This window comes from Alligator mississippiensis, chromosome 5 (genome assembly GCF_030867095.1).
Source record: "Alligator mississippiensis isolate rAllMis1 chromosome 5, rAllMis1, whole genome shotgun sequence".
Taxonomy (NCBI): domain Eukaryota; kingdom Metazoa; phylum Chordata; order Crocodylia; family Alligatoridae; genus Alligator; species Alligator mississippiensis.
This window is the reverse complement of record NC_081828.1, coordinates 94131958-94159876: the sequence shown is the minus strand read 5'-3', so window position 1 is coordinate 94159876 and position 27919 is coordinate 94131958. Positions and strand designations below refer to the sequence as shown.

At 43.3% G+C, this 27919-nt stretch overlaps 1 protein-coding gene across 4 annotated transcripts in view; it reads left to right on the top strand.

Moving 5' to 3' along the window:
- The first annotated feature begins 2056 nt into the window (after window positions 1-2056).
- Window positions 2057-27919, top strand: part of C5H7orf57 (chromosome 5 C7orf57 homolog) — a 51128-nt gene continuing 25265 nt past the window's right edge. For 2 of the 4 annotated variants that reach the window (XM_059728596.1, XM_019483885.2), the window contains exons 1-4: window positions 2059-2292; window positions 4433-4621; window positions 5996-6104; window positions 6653-6812. In XM_059728596.1, the coding sequence (XP_059584579.1) occupies window positions 2238-2292; window positions 4433-4621; window positions 5996-6104; window positions 6653-6812 (513 nt within the window). In that variant the 5' untranslated portion in view covers window positions 2059-2237. Of the gene's footprint in view, window positions 2293-4432; window positions 4622-5995; window positions 6105-6652; window positions 6813-27919 lie in introns of all 4 variants that reach the window. The other 2 variants (XM_019483884.2, XM_019483886.2) reach the window with 2 other exon arrangements.

Genomic DNA, 27919 nt, shown 5'->3' with positions numbered 1-27919 from the left:
AAGGTAAAAAGCCAACTGTCACCTGGGGCTGGAGGAAGAGGAAGGGGTGAAAAAGATTGGAAAATTATTCCTGCCCTCAGGATATCAAAACCCTCACGAGTGAGAGCAAGGACTGGCATATCCCAGGGCAGGGGACCGGTGCTCTGCTGAACAACAAGGGTCTCTGGCAGAGTGGCAGAGCTGTTCTGCAGCTGTGGGGCAAGGAGTTGATGAGGACACACTGCTCATTTCAGCCCAACTCATTAGCCACAAATCATCCCCTCGCAGTGCATTTCATGGAGGGATGAGGGCTGAAACAGTTGGGCTTTTCTTTCAAAGTCCAGCAACCATTTAGGGATGGCCAAAGGTGGCCAACCTGTGACATGGGTACCTTACGTGGCACAGGAAACCTCTGTGTATGGCACAGGGCAGACTGTGGAGGGGTCAAGCAACACAGAAATAGATAGGGCAGGGAGCAGATCAGGGAAGGAGCACAGGGCCATGCGGTCAAAGCAGGGCAATAGACTGAGTGAAGGAAAAGGATCAGAGTTGCATTCAAGGATGATGCATGGTTAATTTGTGGCACACCTGTCAAAAAGGCTGGCACCTGCTGGCACTCACAGGCCCCATGCCACAGCAGTGGTGGGTCTCAGGGAGGATGGTGCTAAGCACTCCCCACATCTGCTGATGCTCTGGACCCAGGGGTTGCTGCTCTCCCTAAGCTGGGTATTTGGTTTTGCCCACACATCCTGCCTGACAAGCAAACTCTTCACATTCAACTGCCATGAAATGGGACAATGGGAAAGCTTTGGCATTCAGGAACAAGCCTCAAGCCAAGGTTTCCTCTTGCAGGGTATCCTGCCCCCATCTGTTGGGCAGCAGCTCATGACCCCTTGAAAGTAAAAGGGCTGCCCCAGCTGTGAGCCAATATTACAGCTGATGGCACAAGCACCACATGCAGGCACACACTCAGAACAGGTCAGGTCTTGCACGCCTTGCACCAGCTTAGATTTAGTGTCCTGCACTTCCCAGGTTACTGAGCAGCTGCTAGCCTGAAATGAGAAGAAGGGGAATGCCTGGCTAGGAGGAGAGCCATGTAACTGGCAAACTAGCACTCCACAAGACCAAGTGACAGAGGCTTTTGTGGGAGGCATTTCTTTAAGGAGTAACAGAGATGCTGGTGCTGGACCCAGAGTTTGGGGTTCGGACAGAACTTCTCCGCTGCTTTAGATGCAAGGGGCTTTGACTGGCCTCAGGGTCCCCTGGGGGATTTGCTGTGACCCTCCTTTTTGGGCTCCAGAAACAGAATGGAGCCATCCTCCCGCTTTCCAGAGCTCAGGAAGGCCGTGGTGAGGTGGAGAGCAGTGCTCGTGCCACTGTGCATCCTCAGCACTGGCAGGTGTACAAGTCATCTCATTTGCAGGATCATTTCAACCCTTGTACAATGTACAATCAATAACAGTTAAAGTGTTCAAAACGAAGCATAATTTTTGAGGCAGCTCATTGCCTGGGGTTTTGCATACACTATATCAATCTGAGAGCCATAACTGGCTTTTGGGCTCACGGTCAGCACTTTCCTATGACGGCTCACCTCAAAAATAAAGAAATGCTTCAACTTGGACCCAGGTCTCACTCGCTCACTCACTACCGTGTTAGAGTGAGCAAGAGAAAGTAAAGAAGACTTATTTGCATATTTTTAGGGTACGATCATCGCACCTGCTGAAAAGTTATTTTAAGCTACGATAATTTAATATTTCAGATCGGGCAACGCTGGGGTTTGCCTCGTGAAGCCCGCCGGCAGTTCCCGAACACCCCACGCCTGCAGCAGTAGGGCGCGACAGGAGCTCAGGCGGCCTTATCCACGTACTTCCTGCTGCCCCGGAGTGAGCCCGCCCCGCCACGCCCCGCCCTCACGGGTGCAACGGCCGACTAGCAGGCTGGCTGGCGCTCCCGATGACGTAAGGGGCGGGACGTGGCCGTGGAGTGCCCGGGGCCCCGGTGACGCGTGGGGGCGGGGCGCTGCCGCTGATTGCTTCCCTCCCCCAGTCCCGCCTCTTGCCCCGTTCGCCCTCAAAGCGTCCCCGTCGCCATGGTGACGCCGGAGCGTACGGCAGTGCTGGCGGCGGGCGTCGCGCGCCTAGTACGGCCCGGCGGAGCGGGGAGTCTCGCGCCCAACGGCGGCGCGGGGAGGGGCGGGGCGGGGCGGGTTCCTCGTCCCGACGCCGCGTGTCCCCGCCTGTCCCCTGCAGGCCCGAGCCATGAGGAGCACGCGCAACGAGCCGCCCGGGCCTCTCGCCCGCCACGCGGCCTGCGGCAAGTATCCCCCGCCCCCCGCCGTTGCGCGCGGCAGGTGCCCGCTCTCTTCCGACACTTTGTCCCGGCCCCCGTGGGCCGGTCCCGCCACCTCTCCCTGGTGCAGCGTTGTCGGGTGTACCATAATTATGGACGATGTACGATCATTTCAACCCTTGTACCATGTGCCATCCATACTGGTAAAAGTGGTCAAAATGTACGATAATACTTGGGGCAAGTCGTTGAGGCAGCATAGGCACCTCCCAAGTCACTCTCAGAGAGCCCGAACTGGCATCTGGGCTCGCAGTCAGCACTTCTTGGGACAGCTCGCCTCAAAATAAAGATTCTATTTTGTCTATTTTGGTGACCCAGTTCTCACTCATTGGTAAGACAGTGAGCAATATAAAGTAAATAAGAAGGGTTGTTTGCATGCTTGTTTACATACTTAGATATTTTTCAGTGTACGATAGTTTTTCAGCAAATACGATCATCTGGAGCTTCCAATACGATAATTTCATAGTTAAGGACTGGCGACGCCATCCTGGGGGTAGCGAGTTGCACCCGCTGGTGACCCATGACATGAAAAAGAGCTGCTGCTCCTTAGTTTAAAAATGGTTCCATGCTACTTTCATTTTGTGACCCTTGGTTCTTGTCTAGTTCACCACCTCAGTAGTTTGTACTGATCCCAGCTGATTGCCCCTCTCACAAATTTCTGGGGGTCCAGGATGGAGCCAGAACAGGGAAGGCACAGGGCCAACCCACTGGTTACCTAGCAAATTAACTAGGTTGCAAAGGCTACCTATAATGAGGCACCTGAAACACTCACTCCTGGTGGACCAATTACTAAGCATGGCGAACTTGCTCCTGCCACTGAACAAAAGTGGGGTTTTTTTTTTTTAATGACTTTCTGTACTCTTCCTCCATAGACAGTGGGTGCAGTAGCCTAATAATACCGTGCGGTAACATATCGCAGTACAAACAGTGCTAATATACTACTGCGCAGTATGATTAGGCTCCTAAAAGGCATTCATCGCTAAAAAGGCATTCGGTGGTGCTACTGTACAGTATCTCTGGTTACTGCGTGTTTATTTATAAGGACGTGGTTATAGAAGTACTAAATTAAATGCACAGTAACCATTGTGCATTAATGAACATGTAGATGTGCCAAGTAGGTGGAATATAACTGATTCCAGTGAAATATATATTTAATTGGACACTGTCAACTTAAAAAACACAATGTAGTCTGAAATGTGTTCTGTCTAGACTGATTACAAGTAACATTGAGAAGTGTTGTAACTTTGGAAGACACTGTCTTTCCGTGTCTGTGTTTAGGATTTGGCAGCAGAACTGTGTATGCTTGGTTTAAGCTCTTTTCTCTAGAGTCAGTCCATTTTCCTTATTTGTTGGTTTCTACATAAATATTAAGGGAGACTCTTAAGGGGAAAAAGGGAATTATTATTAGTTTAAATCACAGAAATGGGGAGCAACTTTAAGAGAAACTGTTTCAATTTCCTTTGTGAGATTGGCATGCAAGAAAGTGCCTTTTGAAAGGACTGGAAGCCAAAAAGTTCAAAAGCAAAGGGCTTTGCCTCATTCCTGCTAATGCAGTGAAAGTTTTCCCATGCGGAATGGCTTGTCCCTCCTTTTAAAGTAGAAGAAATACTACATATTGTGTAAGTGGCATGTTTCAGTGCACTTAATTTTTATCATATTTTGTAGGTTACATTTTAAATTATTACTGAAACAGGTATAGCAGTTGTTGGCACTGCCTTTCATTATTTTTAGATGTAGAGAAAGGTAGAAAGAAAAAGAAACAATTGTACTTTCCACTCCTACTTTCATATAATAAAGGTTCTCCATATTTACAGGGGTAGATCTCTGAATATAATACTGCATTTTAGCACCGTTCAGTGACAATTTAAAGTAACAATTAAAACTTTTCAAACAAAGCTTTACAGTATCAGAATATTCTTTCAGTATATGTGAGCATGTGGGAGTTGGAAATACTATTTCTTTCCTAGCAAGCATATTGTATCTTTCCTTCATAAAAGCATAACTTATCTAATTGTGTTTTAGTCTGGACTTTGTTTTTCCAGATGAAAAAATTATGTCATTGTTAAAAGTTTAAATGTGTAAATAAAAATCTTCTTAATGATTATAGAATGGTACTGCCATGTACCATTGAAACCATCAGAGAAGTCAGAAATCCCACTCCCTCCAAAATCCCAGATCCCAGGATTGGGTGACTTCATGGAGCCTTCCAGTGAAATTACATTTGGGGGCCGCAGAAAATGGATAAAAGACACTGACTCAGAATATGTGAAGCTGGCAAAGCAAGGAGGACAACCTGGTGAACCTCAATTCATTTCCTTTTTATTAATTAGTGATAGTTAATCACATTTAAAATCTTTATTTTGCTGAAAATTGAGCAATGGAAAATGTAGCACATGGAATATTATAAGTCCTTAAGAAAACAATAACATAACTTTTAACCTAGCAATTCACTTTTTAATATTGGTAGCCTTACACCTTATTGTAGTAACCCTGATACTTCATTGTCTAAATTTTAACAGTTTTCAACCCTAGCTTCCCTAATATTCAAAGTTAAATTGCTTTTTTCAGATCTTATTTAAAGTATATATGAAGTATGAACCAGGATTATTTTTCTATTCTATTGGATTCAATTTAGGAAAGTGTTTGGTCTTCATGGTAAAACCTAGATATGTTAACTTTGGTGTAATCTAATTATAGTATACCATTATTGTCAATTTATCTGCATGATATGGGAATCTAAACACTTTTTTATATATTGGACCAAAAAGAGGATCTATATGAGTACTGAACTTTGAAAAGTAGGTAACTGTAAAAATACACCTTTTAGCATTAACTATGGTCTCATCCCAAAGGTTGATAAAGGTTGTAAAGGTTTTTTTTTTAATTTAATTTTCAGTTTTTGAGAGTAAATGCTTCCCCTACTATTTCAAACCTGTTTTGATTTCAGCTCAATAAAAAGAAAGGAATAACTTCCCAAATTACAGTTTTTCCACAGAGTAATAATGTTTCCTAATTTGTAAAATGCGGAGTACACATCCACATGCATAATTCAGCATTGAATTGTACAACTGTGTATCAGTACATTTAATACAAAATACCTGATGCAACTGAGATACTGCAACTGAGAGTTGAGAATAGTATAGGAAAATGAACTTGCACGACTCACTAGCAAGTTACCCCTGACTAGTTTGCTAGATTGTCTCTGCTGGGAGATTATCTAGTCAGGGAATAAAAAACTGTAAAATTCTGGTTGTCCTATTGAATTTTATACCATACATATGTACACAAATATATTTTCCTTTAAAGAAATTGTCACTAAAAGACAATATCAACATAAAAAACCCATGAACCAATGTAACATTAAATTATTTTAAAAAAGGGTGAGCAGATTTCCCTCTCAAGAGTGCACATCATCTGGTCTGATGTAATTGTTCTGCCTGTCCACTGTAACAGCAATATGAGTGTGCTGCACCACTGTAACTTTAATCTTGAGTGAAGCACTTAAGCCAGTACAGGAGCAGACAGACATAACAGTTATATTGGAATATCTTATACCATCTTACACTAATACTGGTATAACTGTTACATCTTTATGTGCCCAAAGTTATTTTCCATACCCATGGAAAATATTACAGCATTAATACAGTTTCATTCTCTTTTTGAACTTAAGATTTGTTGAAATATTATCCACCTACTACAAGAAAGTCATCCCCAGTAGTTTATGCGCTACCTGACTGGTACACACACCACACTAAAACACCAGTAACTGATGAATCTAAGTAAGTATGCTATGATTCTGTGGAAGCTGTTTACTGTTTTATAATCCATTCTGTGTTTCTTGGCAGTTTATTAATGTTTACAATTGATATTTTTTTCAATGAAAATATAATTTATTTATAATGGGCGGGGGGGCAAACTTGCATGGGGCCCTGGGCCAGATCTGGACTCTGGAACTTTTTGTAGGCAGGATCGATCCTGAGGCATGGAGGAAGCTGCTGTGGCCACTGTGGTAGTGGGGGTCTGGAGGCAGGAGGGGTCCACCAGCAGTGATGGGACTGGAGGCAGGGTCTGTTGTTGGCTGGAGGAATCTGGTGGTGGTGGTAGATCTCAGAGAAGGGTCTGGGGTGGCAATGACAGCGAGTCAAGCTTGCCTCTGGTAGCTATGGCCAAAGGGCCTCGATTTCTGTGGCAGGCCATACCGCCCAACTTCCAGTGGCCTGCTGGTGTCCTGGCAGGAAAAAGAGTGACTGTGGGCTGGATCCAGTCCACAGGGCGTATTTTGATACCTCTGATTTATAGCGTAAAAGTGTTTGACCTTTTTCCGCAGAACCTATGTCTCCTCAATGCCAGACTACATGGTTCATGAAGAGTTTAAGTCTGATCAACAAAATAGTAACTATGAAACAAAACAAGGGCCTTTTGATTTTGATGTGAAAAGTGTTTGGCAGAGGGATGCTGAGGATAAGGAGAACAAAGAGAAAAAAAAGGTATGATTTAGAGACTTTCTCTATAAAACTTCTGAAAAAATCCTAGGTAACCTTTTTGTTTGTTTCTTAGGTGATCAGAACATTTTTTTTTTAAATTAACATTATATGAGTTATTTTAAATAGTTATTTCTAGTCTTACTGCCCTATATTGTAGGCCAGGAATGCTTTTTCCAGTTGCATTGTACAGTTTGTGTATATTGCAAAGTTCTTGCCAATAACACATTCTCTACTTACTACTAATAACTCTTTAGATCTTTTATTCACTCTTTGTCGATATAGCCCCATTCTTTTAGGAGCAGGCAAGTGTTCAAATAACTACATGGGGTTTGTGTTTATTGTAAATTAAGGAAATACTACTGAAAAGTGCGGCATTGACAGTTCTGGAAACAGGTTCCTTCTGCTTACTTACAAAATAGGTACAACCAATGTGTGAGTGAAAATAATTGCGCTATTGTCCTCCTGGTTTGGAGCAGGCCTGACTGGACAGGAGCTACTTACGGTGGGAATTTAAATGCTTACATATTTTTTGGACCTCTATTTTTACATGTTTTGTTTGGTACACCTGAACCCAGATTTTTTTCAGAGGCATCAGCTTCTCATAACTTCCTTTGATTTCGGGAGAAATACAGCAGTTAGTAGTGAAGATCCCTGTCTACTCAGAACCTGACCAAGACTATCCTTTTATTCCATAGGAACAAATATACATTTGTCAGGTGATTTAAATTATAATTTAGGTGATGTCTTAGGAATATGAAGCTTTTTCCTGAGCTTTCTAGTCTTTGAAGTCCCTGAGGAGATGCTCAAACTCCCATATCAACTACTTCTGAGACATTGTAAGAGATAACAGAATTTTCAGGGATGAAAACAGAAGAGAGAAAATAATATGTATCCCTCTACCCTCCTAAGCATTACCCCAATATTTTCAGTACTTCAAATACTGAATTTATCTATGAAGGGAGCAAGCACAACTCGAGTTGATTTCAGTGAAAATTGGGCCTGTTTGTACCACAAACACAATTTGGCTTACAGCAGACAAAATCAGTGCAAGTCATATTCATCTCATACAGTCACTGAATACAAAATTGGAATAAGTTAGGCTATGCTACTTGTCGCTTTTTTGTCAGTTGATAACCAATATATAATTTGCATCACCACTTTCACTACAAGTTAATAGGACTGAAAATTCCTAAATCAAAGCCTAGCTTCCTGATGCTGGTTGGTTGTGGCCTGACAAAGGCTGGCATCTGATGATCGCTCATAGATTCACAGATTTTTAGGGGCTGGAAGGGATCTGGCAGATCATTGGATCCAGCCATTCCCCCCCCCCCCCACTCTAGGGAGGAAGACAACTGGGGTCAAGTGACCCCAGTGAGGTTCTAGTCTCCTCTTGAAAACCTCCAGGGTAGGTGACTGCACCATTTCTGGAGGGAGTTGATTCCATAGTCTGGACACCCTGACTGTGAAGGAGTTTTTCCTGGTATTAAGCCTGAAGCAGCCTTCTAGGAGTTTTTATCCATTGATCCTGGTCTTCCCCAAGGGTGCCCTAGTGAACTGTTGGTCACCAAGCTCCTGATGTAACTTTCTCAATTTTTAACTTCTATTTTGATTCCTGCTTGATTGCCCTTGCAGTCCTGCATCTGTATTTCCATTGTAATTTATGCTTCAGGACTTGTTCTTAAAGATCCTGGATGAATGGGACCCTATAGAAGACTGTGAACTCTTCTCTGAAATCTGTGACAGGTTGGAGAAGGAATGAATTTGTGAGAGTTTACTTAATCCAAAATACTTTGTATGATTAAACATGCTTTAGTGTACGGCTGGAGAAATGTCTGCCTTTTCTGAAGACAGTATCTTTGTCTGGGGCCTCATACAGACATTCAGTTTCTCCTTGGAAAGTTGCTACTCTCCCAGAAGAAATCACGAGTGTACAGATGTTCAAGCTTTTTCTCCCAGACTAAAAATGGCAGCTCCAGGAGAAAAATAACCTAGGCAAAACAAGGATTCACTTACTTGCAGAAGAGTTTCTCCTGGGAGAGCGAATATCTGTACGTGCTAACACTACAAACAGTCTGTGTTAGCCAGTCAGGGCTGCCCTATGCACTGCTGCCATCTGTTGCCAGGCAGACTAAGGGAGCCTGCAGAGCATTCTGAAATGTGTGCACGGGGCCCACCTCCCCACCCTGGTTGCACAATGTCAGCATTGCAAGCTCTCCACTTGTCAGGGTCTTAGCACTCACATGCTACTCCTCAGGGTTCTGGGTACAGACCATGAGAAGTAACTTGGGAGAATTCTCCCAGATTACTTGAATGTGTGTACACAGCCTGTACAAGAACCAAGAAAGCATATTGCTGTTTCTGTGCATGGTCTTCTGGTGTTTGCTTACGAGGAAAATCCTGTTTAATTTGAAACATCACAAAGAACCTCCAATTCTGTTAGTTTACTTTCTCCTATAATTGGTTTCTATGTATTGATGGAGAAGTCTTCTTACAAATTCTTCCAGTGTGAAAATGGAAGAAGCATTAAATAATAATTTTTATTCTCAGTCCGTGGCTCTGAAACCTATATGTTTGAAACTACAAATGGATCCAAAAAGCTGTTTAATAACATTTCCAATTCATCTTTCAGATTATTTTCTATAGATACTTTATGGTACTTTATGATACTTTGTTAATTTTGATAATTTGAAGTTATCTGCTATGATGGATTTTATGGCTTTGAATGCAGTGACAGGTCATAATCTTTGGTTAAAGAATTGAAAACAAAGTACCTTTTTCAAGTCCAGCATCTTGAGGCAATTTGTTCGGGTAGAAAAATTGTTTGGCAGTGTCATACAAAGAAATCCTTAAGGACATCCTTCAGGGCAAAGGCAAAAACACTATAACCCCCGAGGGTTCCTAGTCAGCCCAGATTAGAAAACACATAGTTCCCAAGTGGGCTGTAGCTCTAGTTTTTCAAGTTTTTATGCCTTTGTCTTTTGATTATTGGAAATGAAATTATTTCTGATATTGAAAGACGTATTTTGGATCTTTATCATTTAGTAAGGAAGACTGAGGACTAGAGACATCTTCCCTCTAATTTTTGCCTCTTTACTTAATTGTTAAGGCCAGTGTTTAATCTTGAGCTAGAAATCTCTTGCCAAAGATTAAGCACAAATTCCATATCAACCAGTTATTTTTACTACTTCTAATTTTTCCAAAGTTTTATTATCCCATGTTGGTTCTTGATATGGTAAGGTCTCTGACATTCAAGTGGACTGTTAAAAAAAAAGTTAATCTTTTGCTGCTGTTCTTATCATACAAGTGTAGACCTATTATTAATTTTCACTGTCGACTCAACTAGGGTGTGAGAAGCCACAATCCTAAGCTATATCCATGTGACTGTGTTGCCCTCAATGGCATATGTTGCTGAGACTTCTGGGAAAATGTTTTACAGTTCTTTGTGGTCTAATAACTGAGATACTTTAGCATTCTTTCCTAGTTAATTGTATGAGAACTTTTAGGCACTCGGGGATAGTTGCGGAAGGCTTCAGATTACTGACTACCTGTGTCTGAATGATTTACCAGGCATCCTCAGTGCAATGACTACTGATCCAAATGAAAGCAGGCCATTAGCCTTAGTTTTTAGCATACCGCCCCAGGTGAGCCAGCTACCTTTGATTGAAAACACCACTAAACTTGAGCAAGAAGATAGTAGAGGGGTAAGAGGCAGGAGTCAAGTGAGAACATGAGTTAACTCTGCAGTCAAGGCATATTCTAAGACTACTGTACCACTTAATTAATTTTCAGGCGTTTGCATAAGGGAAAGTACTGTTTTGCTCAAGCTTGTCCTTAGGTTTATAGATGGCATGGCCTTTTTCTGCGCTTGAAAGGATGGGTTTCCATATCTTCAGAGCACCATGATAGTAGAACAGTTAACATGACAGCTTTTGTTATGACAGTGTTGGAAATTTCTTTTTCTATCATAATCCTCTGCACTGTAGTTCTCCCTAGTCAAAGCTTATATTGGGAAAGAGGGAACAAAAAATACAAATAGATTATTCTACTACTTCCTTACTTGTTTTGCAGTTTGGTTTAACAGACAGAGCTTGGACTGGGACTCAGGAGTCCTGAGTTCTGATACCAAATTATGGGGTAAAGTTTAACACACTAGAGGGTAGGGAACAAATCCAGGTGGAAGGTTGGAAAAGTGGGCTGAACAGGATAGGATGCAGTTCGAGAAAGACAAGTGCAAAGTGCTGCACCTAGGGAGAAGGAATCGCCAACACACTTACAGGCTGGGGGAGGACCTTCTCAGCAGCACAGCACCAGAAAGGGATCTCAGAATCATAGTTGATTCCAAAATGAACATGAGTTGTCAACGTGACAAAGTGATCAGTAAAGCTAACCGGTTTATCATGCATTAGCAGGTGCATAACAAACAGGTCCAGGGAGGTGATACTTTCCCTCTATGTGGCACTGGTCAGGCTGCAGTTGGAGTACTGTGTCCAGTTTTGGGTGCCATACTTCAAGAGGGATGTGGATAACCTCGAGGGGGTTCAGTGAAGGGCCACTTATATGGTTAGGGGCCTGCAGGCAAAGCCCTAGGAGGAGAGATTGAGGGACCTGGATCTCTTCAGCCTCCGCAAGAGAAGGCTGAGAGGTGATCTTGTGGCTGCTTACAAATTTGTCAGGGGAGGGCAGCAAGGAACAGGAGATGCTGTGTTTACCAGGGCATCTCTTGGACTAGCTAGGAACAATGGCCACAAACTGATGGAGAGCAGATTTAGGTTAGACATCAGGAAGAACTTCTTTACGGTAAGGGTTGTCAGAATCTGGAATGGGCTTCCAAGGGAGGTGGTGCTCTTGCCTACCTTGGGTGTCTTTAAGAGGAGGCTAGACATGCACCTGGCTGGAGTCATCTAACTCCAGTGCTCTTTCCTACCCAGGGGTTCAGACTCGATGATCTACTGAGGTCTCTTCTGACCCAAACATCTGTGAATGCCTGCTCTGCCACTGGCTTGCTCCATACTTTTGGGCAATTCACTTTACCTTGCTTTGCCTCAGTTTCCCCATCCATAGGAGGTCCTCTGTAAAGCGCTTGCGTATTATAGGGGATTACCATTATCATCATCATCTATCAATAAATACAACTTTTTTTTCCTGTGCTAATGTGGAATTTCTCTAGAAAGGAGGTGAGCCGAGCTTTAATTTCTGTAATGGGATCATAGGAAAGTAGGACTGGAAGGGACCACACAAAGTCATTTAGTTCAACATTTAGGTTCATCCCTGACTAAACCTTCCCAGCCAGTGTCTGTCTAACTTGAAAACCTCTTCGAATGGAGATTCCACAGTATCTCTAAATATCCTGTTTCAATGCTTGATTGCTCTCACAGTCAGAAACTCTCCCACTCTCTTAATCTGCAACCTAAATTTCCCCTGCTGAAGCTGAAAGCCATTGTTTCTAGGGACAGGGCATGTTACTATCCACTGATTTAAAAAAATGTCATTCTTAGTTTGAAACCAGACTGTTTCATTGTGCTATGTGGGCATATTGGGCTGGGGGAGATTGCAAGACATCCCCACTTTTGTTAGCTAGGCACAGGGGCAGGGGACTGGATGTTGGGATTATTACTTCCAAATGGAATCACTAGAGGGCAGTGCTGTCTTTGTTTTTTGTTTCTGTTGTCCCTCCCCCTGAACCAGTCCAAACTCTGCCAGACACTGGAGCACTTTAATGTGTGTATCTGGAGTGTCTCTTTCTTGTAAACTTTCAGAAGACAAATTGCTCCCCTGAGGCATGATACCTCCTATTTTTTCCATTGGAGTGATTGCAGCTCTCTACTACTAATGAAGGGCAGTGGTGGAAAGCAACAATTCTTTTCTTAGTAAGTGCTAACGTTACATGTAAAGTGATCTGTTCTTCTGTATCTTAAGTAGACATGGCTCTTGAATTTTGTCAAACTGGAAGGGACTGTATACTTAATTGTTTCCTGCTTCATACTTCTTTCTGTGAGGCTGTTGTTCAGAGATAAATTTTCAAAGTTAGATATGAAGTGAAATTTGGACCTCAATTAAAATAATTTGGAGCTTTGTCATTAATTTTAATGGAGCCAAGAATTCACCCGTTGTCTTTAGCTTTTCAGATTGGCAGGAAGCAGCATTGGCTATGCCTTATTTATTAAGGTGGGGCTGGGGGGGGGGGGGGGATTCTGACCAATTAAGCTTTTTACATCTTATGTTATTGGAACTGTAGTTCTATCACCAGTATTGTTGAATATTATTTCAAGCAGTTATTTTAAAAATCATGATTTGGATTGATTTGAATCGTTATCACTGAAATGAACATCCCTAAAATTGTTTTTTCCATATGATATTCTAAATGCACAAGCAAAATAAATCATCTGTTTTTTTTTTAACAGGAATATGTGAATTTTTCATCCTATAGGGACACTTTTGTCAGAGAACAATAGGCTTATTAAAGAGAAGATTTCATAATGAGAAAGTGTTTTTCCAGCTGAAAACACTGTAATGTGATGGTTCAGCACTCTGTTCAGCTAAGGGTACCTGGCAGGATTCAAAGAACCCATTAAAAACCATTGTAATATGATTTTTAGTGTTCTCTCTCTCTCTCTCTCTCTCTCTCTCTCTCTCTTTGCTGCTAATTAATAGATTTAAATACTTTATTACAATCTACTTTTGGTGACCACAATTTATACTTTATATAAATCATGCCCACTTGAATGAATGAATGTAAAAATCTAAATTTTAAAATAGTGTGTATGTTTTGCCAGACACCTTGCATTCTGTGCTAACTTTGAAAGAAAATATTTGGAAACCCTCTTAGTTGGGTAGATCAAGTGGTTTGGATTTACCGGTAAGATCATCTTCCCTGAATAGTATTTGGTGGTTCTGTCGCATGTTAACAATACAAGTACAATGCAGCTTCATAAAAAACAAACAAACCCTGTTCGTTGAAAGCTATGGAACTGTAATCCCAACAACACAGGCACTGTTTTTTTTCATTATTATGATGCAGCAAATTGATTATCCGTACTATAAGAAGCATCCTTACTTAATGAACTTTTCTCCTAGTCCCATCTGGAGTGGATGCCTAAAATTTGCCACCATAGTGGGAGGATGTGAGCATAATTTGACAGTAATTATTCCCCAATGCTGTTTTCTTGGGGGGGAAGTAGAATATTATAATGAGATTGTGCTGTGTTTGTGAGAAATGCTTGGTACTTTCTTGTTCTTAAACTGTGTTGCAAGCGTGTAACAAAAACACATGTTTTTACATCTTATAATAAAACACAAATTGGGTATGTAAGGTCTCCATTTCAAACAATTATATATCATTTTTGGTACCTTTACAATTTCTCAATGCAGTCTGTTTATATTCTACTTCTCCCAAAAGTAATGTATGGAAATATTTTTTTGTTAAATTATGTTCATGTCTTTCTGCGGTTGTAGCAAATTTTAGGCATCCAGTTTGATTTGTTTTTGTTTCTTATATTCTTTTCCCTGGTTAGACATGTATTCCTGCTAATTTTTTCCTCATTTAGAAGATTCAAGGGCAAATGTGTATAGCTCAAGTAAAGAATCAAGCTAGTCAAATGAGATTAGGATTTTATTTTTCTCTGTCCCCTGCTTTAATATGTCATTATTTTAACTTTATTGTTATTTATAGCAGCCTTATTTTAGAAACTGCTGTTTTGTTCAGTATTATTATCTCTGTGTGTGAGACAAAAGTAAAACAAAAATTTGATGCCACAGGTTGCATGTCTCTTACAAACACACCTACTGAACTAGAGCCAAATAATGGACCAAAATAATGTTTGTGCAAGTGCTTAGAACTTTGGGGTCTGATTCTGATCTTGCTGCTTTTGGTTTTATACTAGTGTTACCAGATTTGCCCATCACTTTGGAGTGCACTCATTTATTAGGGGTACGTTTCTGAGGTCTCTGTAATTCTATCAGTGTGCTGTTTGTGTCACTTGTGTTTCTATATAGAGGTGTATCTCCCCCTTCAACAAGTCCTCACCCCCAATGGAGCTGTTTTGCAGGACTCAGGTTCAATGGGGCTGTGTTCCTCCAACCACCAAATCACACATACACACACTCACTCTCTCTCTCTCTCTCTCTGTAACAGAACACACCTGAGCCAGGCCGGGTTATTCAGCATTGATAGGCTGACACCCTCATGTGCCTTGAACTCAGTTTATCAGGGCAGCAATAAAATGCAGTCAGACACAAGCACATGGGTTAACAAAGCGCATCTGAGTCAGGCCAGGTTATTCAGCATTGGCAGGCTGACACCCTCATGTGCCTTGAACTCAGTTCGTCCCTTATTTCAGCAGGTCAATAATAAATGCATTTAGACACGCATACACATATACTAACAGAGTATGTTTGAGCAGGCTGGGTCCGATCAGCACTTTCAGCAGATAACCTCATGCAACTCAAAACTCAGCACATCCCAATCTCTCCTCACAATGGTCCTAGTAGTAACTCCCTTGATGAGCAGACCCCACTGTAGTATTGAGCATTACAGGGATCTTTGGCTTAGGTAAAAGAAGCATTGCTGCAGCGCAAATGGGGAGGTCAAGGGGAAGGAAGAGTAAGTGAGGTTCAGCGAGTATAGCAACAGCTTGACCATAAAAATTATTTATTGCCAGGTATATGAACTTATGATGATACCAATAGTAATAGCCATACAAGAAAGGCAAATCAAAGTTACAATATTACATAGTTTCAGTTAGGTGTTGGGGGAAGTCTAGCTAAAGTTTGATCAGCAAAAGTCTGGTTTAGAAAGCTGTGCCTGAAGTAAGAAAGCAAAAGTCAGGTTCCTGGAGTCGGAGAGAAAGAATAAAAGAGTTGGGGTCCCACCACTCGGCAAAGCTTGAACTAGTTGAGGTTCCCAGGTGTTTGTTGGAGCTTGCAGACAGGCAGAGCTCTGAGCATGATTAATGAAGGGATTCTAGGCAGAAAAGGAGTGGAACTGGTACAGTTTTTGGATCCAAGCACCAGGACAGAGACTTGAGCTTGGGTGGGGGTTTCTGTAGAGAACTAACAATGGCTCAAGGGAGAACACTATGTTTGTTTATGGGCTGGCTCATATGCTAGATAATAGGAACTGATCACTCCTGGCTATGGGTGGCATTATTTTGAGGCAGCTCACAATACAGATAGGCAGATTCAGTGTTTTGGGTACCAATAAAGGAGTGATTACTAGAATTGGTCTGATAAATGCTGAGCTGGGTGTGTGCAGACATGGGTTGATTAGCATTTGGAGCACGGATCCCCCATTATGCAGTGCTCCCCTGCTTCTCTGGTTCCAGAGTGCAGTGCGGTCCTCTCCTTGGAATCTCTGTTCTCCATTCTGAATGCTAATGAAGGTGCTTTCATGTCCCACCTCCCATGTAAATGAGTTGTCATCTGGTTCCATATCTGATGTAAATGAAACCAGGGGAGTTGCTTCACTCCTATCACCCTTGTCTGGAGGGATTTCGGTGCATTTCCTACTGCTTCTTCATTGTCTTTTGTAAGTCCTTCCTCTAATCAGTTCTTGTTCAGGCAGAGGTGGGGGAGAGTTGGGGGGGAGTCCTTTGTGAGTCAGACAGGCTGTGTACTGTGCTAGGCTTCCCCAAGAACACAGAGCTGATGGGTAATGCTAGTCAAGTTTAATTGACTTCAGGGGGATGAGTGGTGTGCAGGGGAAGATTGAGTGGTGTTCCTGAGTTCAGAATCAAGTCTTTATCCTAGGTGTTTTTCAACCCAGTTGGATATGTAATGTCTATTCTGTATCCTGAAAATGTCTGATTTGATGGACTGCAAAAGAGGAGTCTCAGCTTGTCCCCAGCACATAATTTGACTATATTAAAGTCATACTAGATGTGGCTGAGGTTAAAATTTTCCTGCTTCAGGTTGTATGATAAGACATTACCTATCTGATGTACAGAATAAGCATCAGACAAGTAACAGTGTGGACCATGATATGAATGATGGCTCTGAAAGGCCCAGGTATATTCATAGGCAATGCATAGGAGGGGCACCGGGGGGCACATGTCCCCTCTGAGAGCGCTGGTGCTCCCCCGCTGAGAGCAAGCACTCTGGCTGGCTGTTAGTGGGGTACGGAGAATGCTCGTGCCTTCCCTTGAATTTGGCTCCACTGGCAGGACGTTGGTGGCAGAAGTGCTGGCACTTCCATCACTGCTGTGCCTCATGCAGAAGTGTTGGTGCTTCTGACTGTGGTCGTCGGCTGGCCACTGGGAGACCCCCTCCCTCCCCTGGTTGTGTCCCGCTGGTGCCCCCACAGACTCTGGAGGTGCTGATGGGACCCTACCACAAAGATAAGTTAGTGCAGCCTATCTGAGTAAGACATATGGTAGCGCCCAAATGAGTGCAGTCCTCCTCCAGGCTGACTCTCTTTTGAGTCATGGTGAGCCACTACTTTGCCTACATTTTTTTTTTTCATCTTTACTCCTACAGCTGAGCTGCACCTTTCCCATTTCCAATTATTTGGACCTACCTAAATCGCAGCAGAAGCTTCCATTGCAGCACTGCATTTAATCTTGCTCTTTTCTCCATGCCCGCTCCCTGCCCTGCTGCCCGCCCCCCCCTCCCCCCCGTTAAGTGGCCAAGAGGCAATTAATGCCACAATTTTTGCCTTTCAGCCACTCAGCAGCACAGGGGGCGTGCAGCACACAGCAAAATTACAGGCATTGCTGTGTTGCAGACTTCTGCTGCAAGCTTCTGCTGCAATCTACCAGTGGTTCCAGTTTCTTCATCAGCCTTAAATATCTGGCAAACATCATCAAATGGGGCCCCAGACAGTTCACACAGAATCCTTCTGTCAGCCCCTCTCTCAGCCTGTTGCATGTGACCTCTGTGAAGTGAAGCTAGACCAAGGTGCCCTCATCTGGATATAAATTTTTGGAGGATCCTAGGGCTCATGACCAGAACATTTGGTTCCAGTCATGAGTGGTGAGCTAATTAGCACATGGGTCCTTTGTGGGGTGGGTGGGGGGTAGTATCTGGATTACACACACATATTGAGTAGTTCTGAGCTGTAAGGTCACCAGTGCTTGAAATATTGTTCACTCTTGTGGGGCTCAGCCCAATGACCTATATGGTAAATTATGAGGCTTTGGACTTTGGACTAATATCATGCATAGTTTGTGCTATATATAAGTAGGTGTCAAAGTGATGCTTAAAAGTGTGTTTATGGAGTACCCATGCTAAAATTTGCAGCCATTTCAAAAAAGGTTAAATGCATCAATTCTGGACAAACTAAGTCTATGGGTGCTATATACAAATTACTACAGCTATGTTTAGTTCAAGGTTAGATTTTTCAGGTTTGCTCCTTGCTTCCACGTGATCAGGGAAAGCAGGGTCTGACAGGGAGGAGGAGGAGGGAAGAAGCTGAAGGGGGAAGACATTAGGGGAGCAGAGGGCAAAAGGGCTACTTCCCCCCCCCGTTTTATTTTCCCTGATATGGCAGTGGGAGGGGGACAGATTCAAAACCAGCCTCCAAGAATTAGGTTCTGTACCTGGAAAGTTGTATCAAATTTATAATTTTTCCATATATAGAATCTAATTATTGAGAGAGCGTTCTTAGAATTGGGGTCACCTTATATTTGGGTAGATATGGTAAATGGGAGTTAAGTGCCTAAATACCTTTGCACATCTAGCATATACACTCCTTAAGTGGGGTTAAACGCTGAAGTCCAAAATTCCCAGAATCCCCACTTAACTGTCACCTAAAGCCCATATACATACCTATGTGTTTAACAGCAAAGTTCTCCTGATGTCTAAAATTCTTTTAGGCACCCCCAGAAGCATGTCAGTCTTAATAGGACTGAGCAGGTCAGTATCTATATAATGCCTAATCCCCATCAGGACCCATTAGTGCCTGAACCTTTCATTTAATAGGTCAGTGGTTAGAACACTCACCAGGATGTGGGAGACCTAGGTTATTTTTCTCTTCTGCCTGATAGGAGTCATATTGATATATCTAACCTCCCTAGAAAGCATCCTAACAACCAAAGTATAGGTTATTCTGAGGTGAGGTCACTTGTTCCCTGCTATTCCATTTTGGCTGGATTGCATTAGAACAGGGGTGGACAAAATATGGTGTAGGGCCCCTAAAAATGTTAGAAAATTAGTATTTATCTGCCCCTGGCTCCTGTCAAAGACGACAGGAGGCAGTAGGACCCAGGGGAAGCCACGGCAGGCTCCTGCTACAGCAGGGCCTGCCTGGCCCTGCCCCCCAGCTGGAAGCCACCGCCTAGCAGGGGCTTCTGCCCTGGGACTGTGGGGCTGTTTGTGCCTGTGCTGGCTTGGGAGCAGGAAATTGAGGTAAGAAGTGGCAGGGAGGCAGGGGAGGACCCCTGCTACATCCTACAGCAATGCAGCCGGGAGCCATGTAGTATAGAGTAGCTGGTGGGCAGGAAAGTGGGGAAAGCAGGGGCGGATGTGGGGGGAGTGGAAGCAAGTGGGAGCATGGTGCCTGCACAAGTGTCCCAGGGCCAGCACCAGCAGGGCCCAGAGAGGGGCGGCAGGAGCACAAGGTGCAGGCTCGCAAGGATCTGTGGAGCTGGGCTGGGCTGCACCAGCAGGGAGAGTGGGGAGCTGACTCGGCTCCATAAAGCTGCTGCTGGCCCAGGCCCCGTGCTCCTGCTGCCCTGCTCTGGGCGCTACCAGGACTGGCCCTAGGACACTGACACGGGTCCCATGCTCCTGCCTGGCTGCCGCTGACCTCTGCGCGCCCGTTCACTCCCAGTGCCGCCGCCCCACAGTACAGGTGGGGATGGGCGCACAGTGCCAATCCCACATGCCCCGCACTGCCTGTCTGGGCTGAGCAGTGGTGGCGGGGATGGTGCTCAGCACGAGAGAAAAGCATCCTCTCCCCCTCCCCGTGGCTGGTGTTTCCTGATGCAGCCTCTTGCAGCTCGCGCGGGGCTGTCCTGCCTCTCTGCCACGTCACCGCCACCTCTGGGCTGCCCCATAGGGTAGTGGTGGCAACAGAAAGCGGGCACAGGCAGCCCTGCGTGGGCTCCATGTGGCTGCAGCTCGGGGTGCTGGCAGCGGGTGGGGGAGCACCTGCTTTTCACCGGCGCTGAACACCAGTCTGTTCCCTGCCACTGCCGCCAGCCTGGGACCTATGCTGGCTCTGGGCTCGCCTGTTGGGGCTCACCAGCTGGGCAGAAATGGCTTCTTGGTGCAGAGGAAAGCACTTCCCTCCCCCCAACTTCCAGGCGGTGGGGAAAGCGGTGTCCCCCCCACCCTTGCTGCCGCTTTCCCCACTTTGCTCCCTGCCGGGCACTCTGCACTACATGGCTCCTATACCCACATACAAAGACACCCACACATCCCCACAAACCCCATGCCTACCCACCCATAGTCCCTGATACCCCTGCACACCCCACACTATATACAAGAGTAAGACTGAATTTTGAGCTATTATGCAATCACTTCTGCATAAACAGTAAAAATGCACATAAATCAGGAGAAAAATATATTTTTTAATTAAATTAAAATATATTATTATGGGTGTTTGATTTTTAGTATGTGATTTGGTTTTTTCCCCTAAGATGGCAAACCCTCTTCCCCAAAGGAATACTTCCAGGGGCAAAGGTCAGAGGTTAGGGTGTGTGAGTTCTGATCCCAAGATGGTGACCGGGGGGCGGGGCTCCTGTCAAGCGGCAGGGCTACCCATATGGCCCTCGACAGCTAGTCAAAACTTGGTAAGTGGCCCTCTGCCCAAAATAATTGCCCATCCATGCATTAGAATCATTGGGCTAGGAAGAAAAGCCACAAAAGTGAGCATGATTTTCTAACTTACTGGTTAGGGCACTGACCTGGCATGTGGCTTTGTGTTTTCATAAAAAAAAGTAATTGGCTGCAGTGCAGAGACACACTTGGGCACCTGGAACAAAGTGGAAGCAGCAACTTCAGGTTGCCACCCTGTTCGTGACTGAATGCAGGGCTGCCAGCAGCAACCGATTCTTTTCACCCTCTGCCCGAAATCAGGGCTTGGGGTGGCTGCCCCCATTACGCCTCCCTTCTGCCCCTCTACCCCCCTCCCACTTAGACCACTGGTCATTGAATAAAATACAGAAACAGCAGCATCAGCAGCCTTATTTTGAAAGAAAGAACAAACCTTTGTTCAGTTTTTGGAAGAGGGGGACCTACTTTCCAACACAGGCTTCCAGACAATGAGTCCTGAGTGAAGATACCTGAGCCCTAGAAAGAGGCAAGTTTTTAGACTTATTCCTGTGTTTTCCACTGGTTAGCTTTAACAGCTGCCCACTTAGTATCCTGGGTTTTTTTGTCAGTCCTATTTTGTGGCAGCTATTCTCACACATTGCAGAAGGAGTTAAAGTGCCTAGTTAAAGACTCTGGCTTCTGCTCTGGGAACCAGTCATCTTGAATTTTTTTTTGGAATTGCCCTTAGTCACATGCCATGGAAGAAGAAAACTCTCTTCCTCAATGACTATGATTAATACAGTACACTCTGAATTTAAACTTCCTTAGCATTTAGTTATGAGGTCACATGTTATTTGAAACTAGCTTTGGAATTCTCTAAAGAGTAATGTAAGAAACCATAGACGTGAGTAGTATACGTACACCAAATTGGAGATTTACTAAATATTACTAAAGCTGTCTGAGCCACTGTTTGCTCAGATTTCTTCTTCTCTTTCATTCTGCATGCCAAAACCAAACCTTAGATTCAGCTATTTTGTATTTAACCTGTGGGAAGGATTAGTATAATATCAGAGATGACAATACAGATGCTTAAGAATACGTAGATTTCATGTACCATTTACTTGTAGAAAATTTAAATGCCTCAGATGGTTTGTTTTCACTTGAAAGTTAAACTCATCTTCTAAGTGTTGCTTCTAACTCAGGTTGTGTCCATATATAAACCCTTAATTTTGGTGAGGTATATATTTAAAACTCAAGTTAGCTGGCTTATCAGGAGATATAGCCTTCGCAGCTATTTGGGTGTCATGACAGTTTGCTCTGTTGCCCCTCTTGGTAACTGGTAGCCATCCCAAGCTACCCTGCAGTGAAGGCATAACCTGAATGAACACTTTAGCACATCAGCAAGACAAACTGGTCACAAAATGCATACCCAAATCTTTCCACCAGATTTAAGGACAGATTTTTACTATTTTTAAGACCTTAGTGAGAACAGTTGTTTAGAAGCCATTTCCAGGTGATGTTTGAAGACCAAATATTGAGTAATAAGATCCTAAATGTGAAAATTACAATAAAAAGTGTGTGAAACTCACCCTGTTATAAATAGCCAGCACAAGGTTTCTGCAGGCACGTCTATGTGAGATGCTACTACACAGTGATTACTGCACATTTAGTTAGTACTTGTATAAGCAAGTACTTACTAAATGTGCAGTAACTGCAGTTACTGTGCAGTAGGGCTGGCAAATGCCTTTTAAGTGGTGCTACTGCGCAGTAGCCTAATACTGCTGTGCAATAGTATCTCGGCATGGTTTTTGCCATCCGATGCTACTGGGTAGTAGTATCAGGCTACTGCACAGTCAGTGTCTCCTGCAGACATGCCCTGTGTCACTTAAATATCACATATGCAGACAAAAGTGATACCTGAATTTTGTGCTGACCCTCTACGTAGGAGCAAATTTCACCCATTGAAACCAGCTTAATTCATCATTGTCTGAGGTAGGAGAAGCATAATAATAGGTAGAACATGTGGAATGGAAAGTAAGCATTTAACAATACCTTTTCTTAGTAATGGAAAATAATATGAGAAACAGGTAAAAATATTTATTTACAGTATTTTTAAAGTTATCAATATCCCTTTGAATAAAAGTTAAAGTACCTGGCGTGGGAAACTAGAACAGGACATACAGAAAATGGCTGACTTTTTGTGAGATGGCTTAAAATCAACAAGCCTGAACCAGAGCAATTAATACTTTACAAATAAATAACTGCGTGCATTAGCAGAAAGCAAGTGGCAACTGGTTGCTCCCCAGCTTTGTTTCTCTCTGTTGTTGCTATAGTGGCTGTTGTCTCAGAAACCCTGGAGACTGCTTTTCTTCGCTATTTGCTGTCTGATTGACTTTTACATGGTAGAAACAGACATTGCCTGACATTGCATGTGCCACCATAAAATGTTGTGGGAGCACAACTAGTGAGCAAATAGACATCCCTATCTTCTGTTGGACTACATCAGAGGAAAAATCAGTGGCATGACAAAAGGTAGTAATAAAATGTGCTGCTTTATTGAAGCAGATGTCTGTTAACTCTATGGTGGGACAGTGAAGGCAGCCTGAGCTGCCTGCAGTCTCCAGCTGCCCCAGGCAGGTGCTCTAGGGGCTTGAAGACCCCTCAAGGCCCTGGAGCACCTCTCTGGCTTTCCCTGCTTGCAGAGGGACACCTGAGGGAATCTTGGGGTGTCTTTCTGTATATGGTGAAGTTGAGATTCCCTGCTTATGGATATACACCTTGAGGTCTCCAGGGGTGCGTCTCTATGAGTAGGGAAAGCTCACGTGGGTCCCAGCTTGGAGGTAAAGGACCCAGAGAATCCTTGGAGCCCCATGCCCCCATGCTGGGACCTGCTTACCCAGCACTCCCCATTTACCCAGATGGGTTCCCTGGAGATTCCAGGGGTAGGTCTGGTAAGCAGGGAAAGCCCCACTTTTTTCCCTGCCTGCCCAGACACCCCGCCCCCCCCGAGATCGTAGGTGTAGCTCTGGGTAAGCAGGGAAAGATGGGCAGGTGCTCTTACAGCTAGATCTTGCCCAGAAATTCCTGGGGGTTACAGGACCAAGCCTCTCAAGTCTCGGAAGAACGCATTGCCCCTTGTCCCACACCATCAACGGGTGGGACAAGAGGTGAAGTCATTTTGCTCAATGAAGTGCATCGCATTGCGTTGCAGCACAGCTGATTTGCTTCATTTGGCAATATCCGTTTGTAGCTTCAGAGGATTCCAAGATTCTTTGCCACTAAAAGCAGTTGAAGAAACCTTTGATACAGAAGAAAGAGGAATTTTATTTTCCTACTTAAATCCAACTTCTAAAAAATGAATTCACATTTCCCTAAAATTAAGACTGAACTGTTTTTCTAACTTAAAATGTAGCTCTTCCATTCATTTTTAATTTAAGGAACTCTGATTACATGACATGTGCTTGGTATTATGTTTCCTCACAAAATGTGTATAAGTGAACATTATCAAACTTAGCCATAAAAATATCACAAGTATCTGTGTTAATCAAAGCCTGGATATAAAACTAGGTATGGTAAAATAGTCTTCTAGCTTTTTCATACCCATAAACAGGAATGGTTTTCAGAGCTTTAGGGACCAAATTACTGAATTGTTCCTTAGGCAGACAAGGTTCCTTGGGTGAATCTGATATCTTTTATTAGACCAACCCAAATAGTTGGAGAATAGTTATTAAGCAAGCTTTCGGGTTCAAAAACCCTTTGTCAGGCTGAGGAAGTTTCAGCAGTTGGTGTGTGCTCTTCCTGGATGGAATGAAAAGTAAAAAAGCCAGAGGCTGGGCTGGGGAGTCAGTTGTCAGGCAGATTGTGTGTCAAAAATCAAATGTCTATATTTAGTCCATGATTTTTAGTATCCAGGAGGCTGATGAAGTGGAGTTCATAGGCTCGTCTCTGGGAAGTGTTTTGTAAGTTTCCTTTGAGGATCAGGACTGAGAGATTGGAGAGAGAGTGGTTTTCTTGTGAGAAATGTGCCCCCACTGGTAATTGGGTATTTCTGTCTTTGATAGATTTCCGGTGTGCGTTCATTCTGGTGCGCAGTTGTTGTTTGGTCTCTCCTACATATTTTCCATCAGGACATTTGGTGCATTGGATGAAGTATATTACATTTCTGGAGGTGCAGCTGTAAGATCCTGGGATGCTGATGATGGCTGTGTTGTGGGGTGTAGTAATAGTTGGGGTAGTGGAGATGTGTTGGCAGGTTTTGCATTTCTTGTCATGGCACGGTCTGGATCCTTTTGGTGTGTTCTGGGCTTGAGGAAGTTTGCTTCTGGTGATGAGGTTAGCGAGGTTTGGTGCTTGTTTGAAGGCAAGGATGGGTGCCTCTGGGAAGATCTTTTAAAGAATAGGGTCTAGTATGGGTTGCAATTTTTTGAGGATTTTCCGTACAGGTTCAAGGGAGGGGTGATATGTCATAACCAGCAGTGTGCGATTTGTGGTGGTGGGGGGTCTGTAGCAGCAGTTCTTCACGTGGTATCCGGGTGGCTCTTTCAAATGTGCCATCTATCTCTCTGGAGGAGTGTCCTTGCTGGGTGAAAGCCTTTTTCAGATTGGTGAGGTGGCAATCCTGGGTGTTCTCTTTAGTACAAATGCGGTGGTATCTGAGGGCTTGGCTGTATATCACAGCTTTTTTGGTGTGTTTAGGGTGATTGCTGGTTCTGTGCAGATATGTATGTTGGTCTGTGGGTTTCTTATATAACGTGGTCTATATTTTATCATTCTGGATACTGATCATCGTGTCTAAAAAGGAGATGCTGGTGCTGGAGTATTCTAGAGAAAGTTGGATGGAGGGATGGTGATTGTTGAATTTCTGGTGGAACTCAATCAGAGATTGTAGGTTTTCAGTCCAAATGATGAAGATGTCATTGATATATCTTAAGTATAGCAAGGGCTTGATGGTGCAGTTCTTGAGGAAGTCTTCCAGGTGGCTCATAAAAAGGTTGGCATACTGTGGGGCCATTTTGGTGCCCATAGCTGTTCCCATCATCTGGAGGAAGTGTTGATTATTAAAAGTGAAATTGTTGTGTGCGAGGATGAAATGTATAAGGTCAGTAATATCTTTGGGTCTGTATTCTGAGTTGTAATCTTGTTCCTATAGATATGTAAGGCAGGCTTGGATGCCATCCAGGTGTGAGATGTTGGTATATAGGCTGGTAACGTCCATGGTGGCTAGGACTGTGTTGCTGGGAAGGTGGTCTATGTTTTTAAGTTTCCGTAGAAAGTCTGTAGTGTCTTGTACAAAACTTGCTCTGTGGGTGACAAGTGGTTTTAGGATTGGTTGAACTAAACCTGATATTTCCTCAGTTAGGGTCCCATGGTTGGATATGATAGGTCTGCCAGGATTCCCTTGTTTGTGGATTTTAGGGAGCATGTAAAAAGTCCCCGGGTTAGGTAGTGGGGGGATCAAGGTCCATAGTTTTTCTTGTGGTCTTGATGGAAATGATTTGATGGTATTGTTGAGTTTTTTGGTGAAAAGGGGAGTAGGATCTTCTTTTACTTCTCTGTAGTAGGTGGTGTCAGAGAGCTGTCTGTTGGCTTCCTTTATGTAATCTTCACAGTTTAGGATGACTATGGCTCTTCCTTTATCTGCTGGTTTTATTATTATTTGGTGGTTACATCTTAGAGATTCTATGGCTTCTTGGCCTTCATCTGCAGAATGGTTGTTTTTTTTTTATTTATTTACATGACAATGTTTGATAATCTTTTACTCACCTCTGCATTCTAGGTCTTCCTGTTCTACTTTTGTATTTACTTAGACTTCCTTTTCCTTTTCTGTGTTATATTCCAGTATATTCTCATTGTCAAAACAGATTCTCATCTCTTTCCTACTGCTACCAAGGCCCCTGACAAACATTCAATTAAAGACACGATGTGATTTGATCCTAGATCTCAACAATCATGCTTCCTGCCATGCCATGCCTGGCATGAGAGTTAACTGATCATTGGCTGGTTCTGGGGACCTCTAGGGCCGTTCAAGCCCCTGTGTCCCCCCAGGAGCAAGCCAGATGATCATGGGCAAATTGAAACTGTCCTGGGGCTCAACTCCTGGGGAAGTCCTGATCTGCCCATGATCTGCTGATTGGACTACCCTGGGGCTTGAGTCTCAGAATGGTCCTGATCAGCTGATTGTCAGCAGGATCTGGGCCGTTCTGATATGCACTCGGCTGGAAGGGACCACCCCAGGGTATGAGCCCCAGGGCTATCCCTGCCAGCTGATGATCAGTTGATTGGGACTGCTCTGGGGCTTAAGCCCTGGAATGGTCCCTGCCACACTTTCAGTTTAAGATGCAATAGAAACCAGCTGCAAAATTATTGCACATATTTTGTGTAATAACCTTGTAGCTGGTTTCCTGTTTTATTGCACCGTATATCCCCTGAACATGTGGCCAACTTAATCTTTAAGACATGTTTAACTGTTTAATTGCGTCTTAAGTATAATGTCTGCATCTGCATGGGGCCTAATAGTATGCAAGATCAAATTAAAGGCATGTTTCTGTGGTGCTTTGTGTACCAAGCATCACTCTGCTCACTATAATGTTAATATATAAAACATATTATTATCAAGATGTATCAATCATCTCTGAATAGTTCTGAACCTTGATTATAACCTGAAACAGTAAAAACATGAAATGGTAGTTTTTGGAAGTTACAAGATACTTTGCATCTGAAAGCTCATATTTCTGAAGTATAACGCTGGTTGTGGAATCATGCAACATGCATTGCAATATAACACATAGGCAAATTAATTAGAAAAACTAAGTGTCCATTGTTTTTAATGCTTCACGGAGTAAGAGAGCAGTCCTATGTAGCTAAAAGGGTTTTTTTTGTTTGTTTGTATGTTTTGGGGTTTTTTTTATGCTTCTGGGTTTGTTAAGGTGCCCAAGGTTTTTGTTATACACTGTTATGAGAGACCATTGTTCATGCAGTTTTTTATTATTAAAAAAAATCTAAAATCATCTTCCTCAGCCTCAGCTCTTCTATCTGTGGTTTTTATTTTTTCTGTAATGTAATAGCACATGTCTTTACTCATTACCAGACCCTTGATTTCTTGATCCTGGGTGAAAGGCTATCACTGCTGAAGTCATTAGGACTTTATGCTTCTTTCCCTTATTGGTTTTATGTCCTTTTCAGGAGTCTGTACTTAACCTTTAAAAAATTTTATTGCAGTCTTCGTAACTCCCATTCCACATCTGAAAATATTCTCTAAAATATCCGTAAATTTACTTGCATTTGTCAGAATAAGATGCATTTATTTTAGAACTGCATCAGTGGTATTTTGTTATCAATGCCACTATATAGAAATAAATTGTATTTTAGTGGTTTCAATCCAGTTGCCATTTCTTATACTTACTATAACTTTACAATTTTGT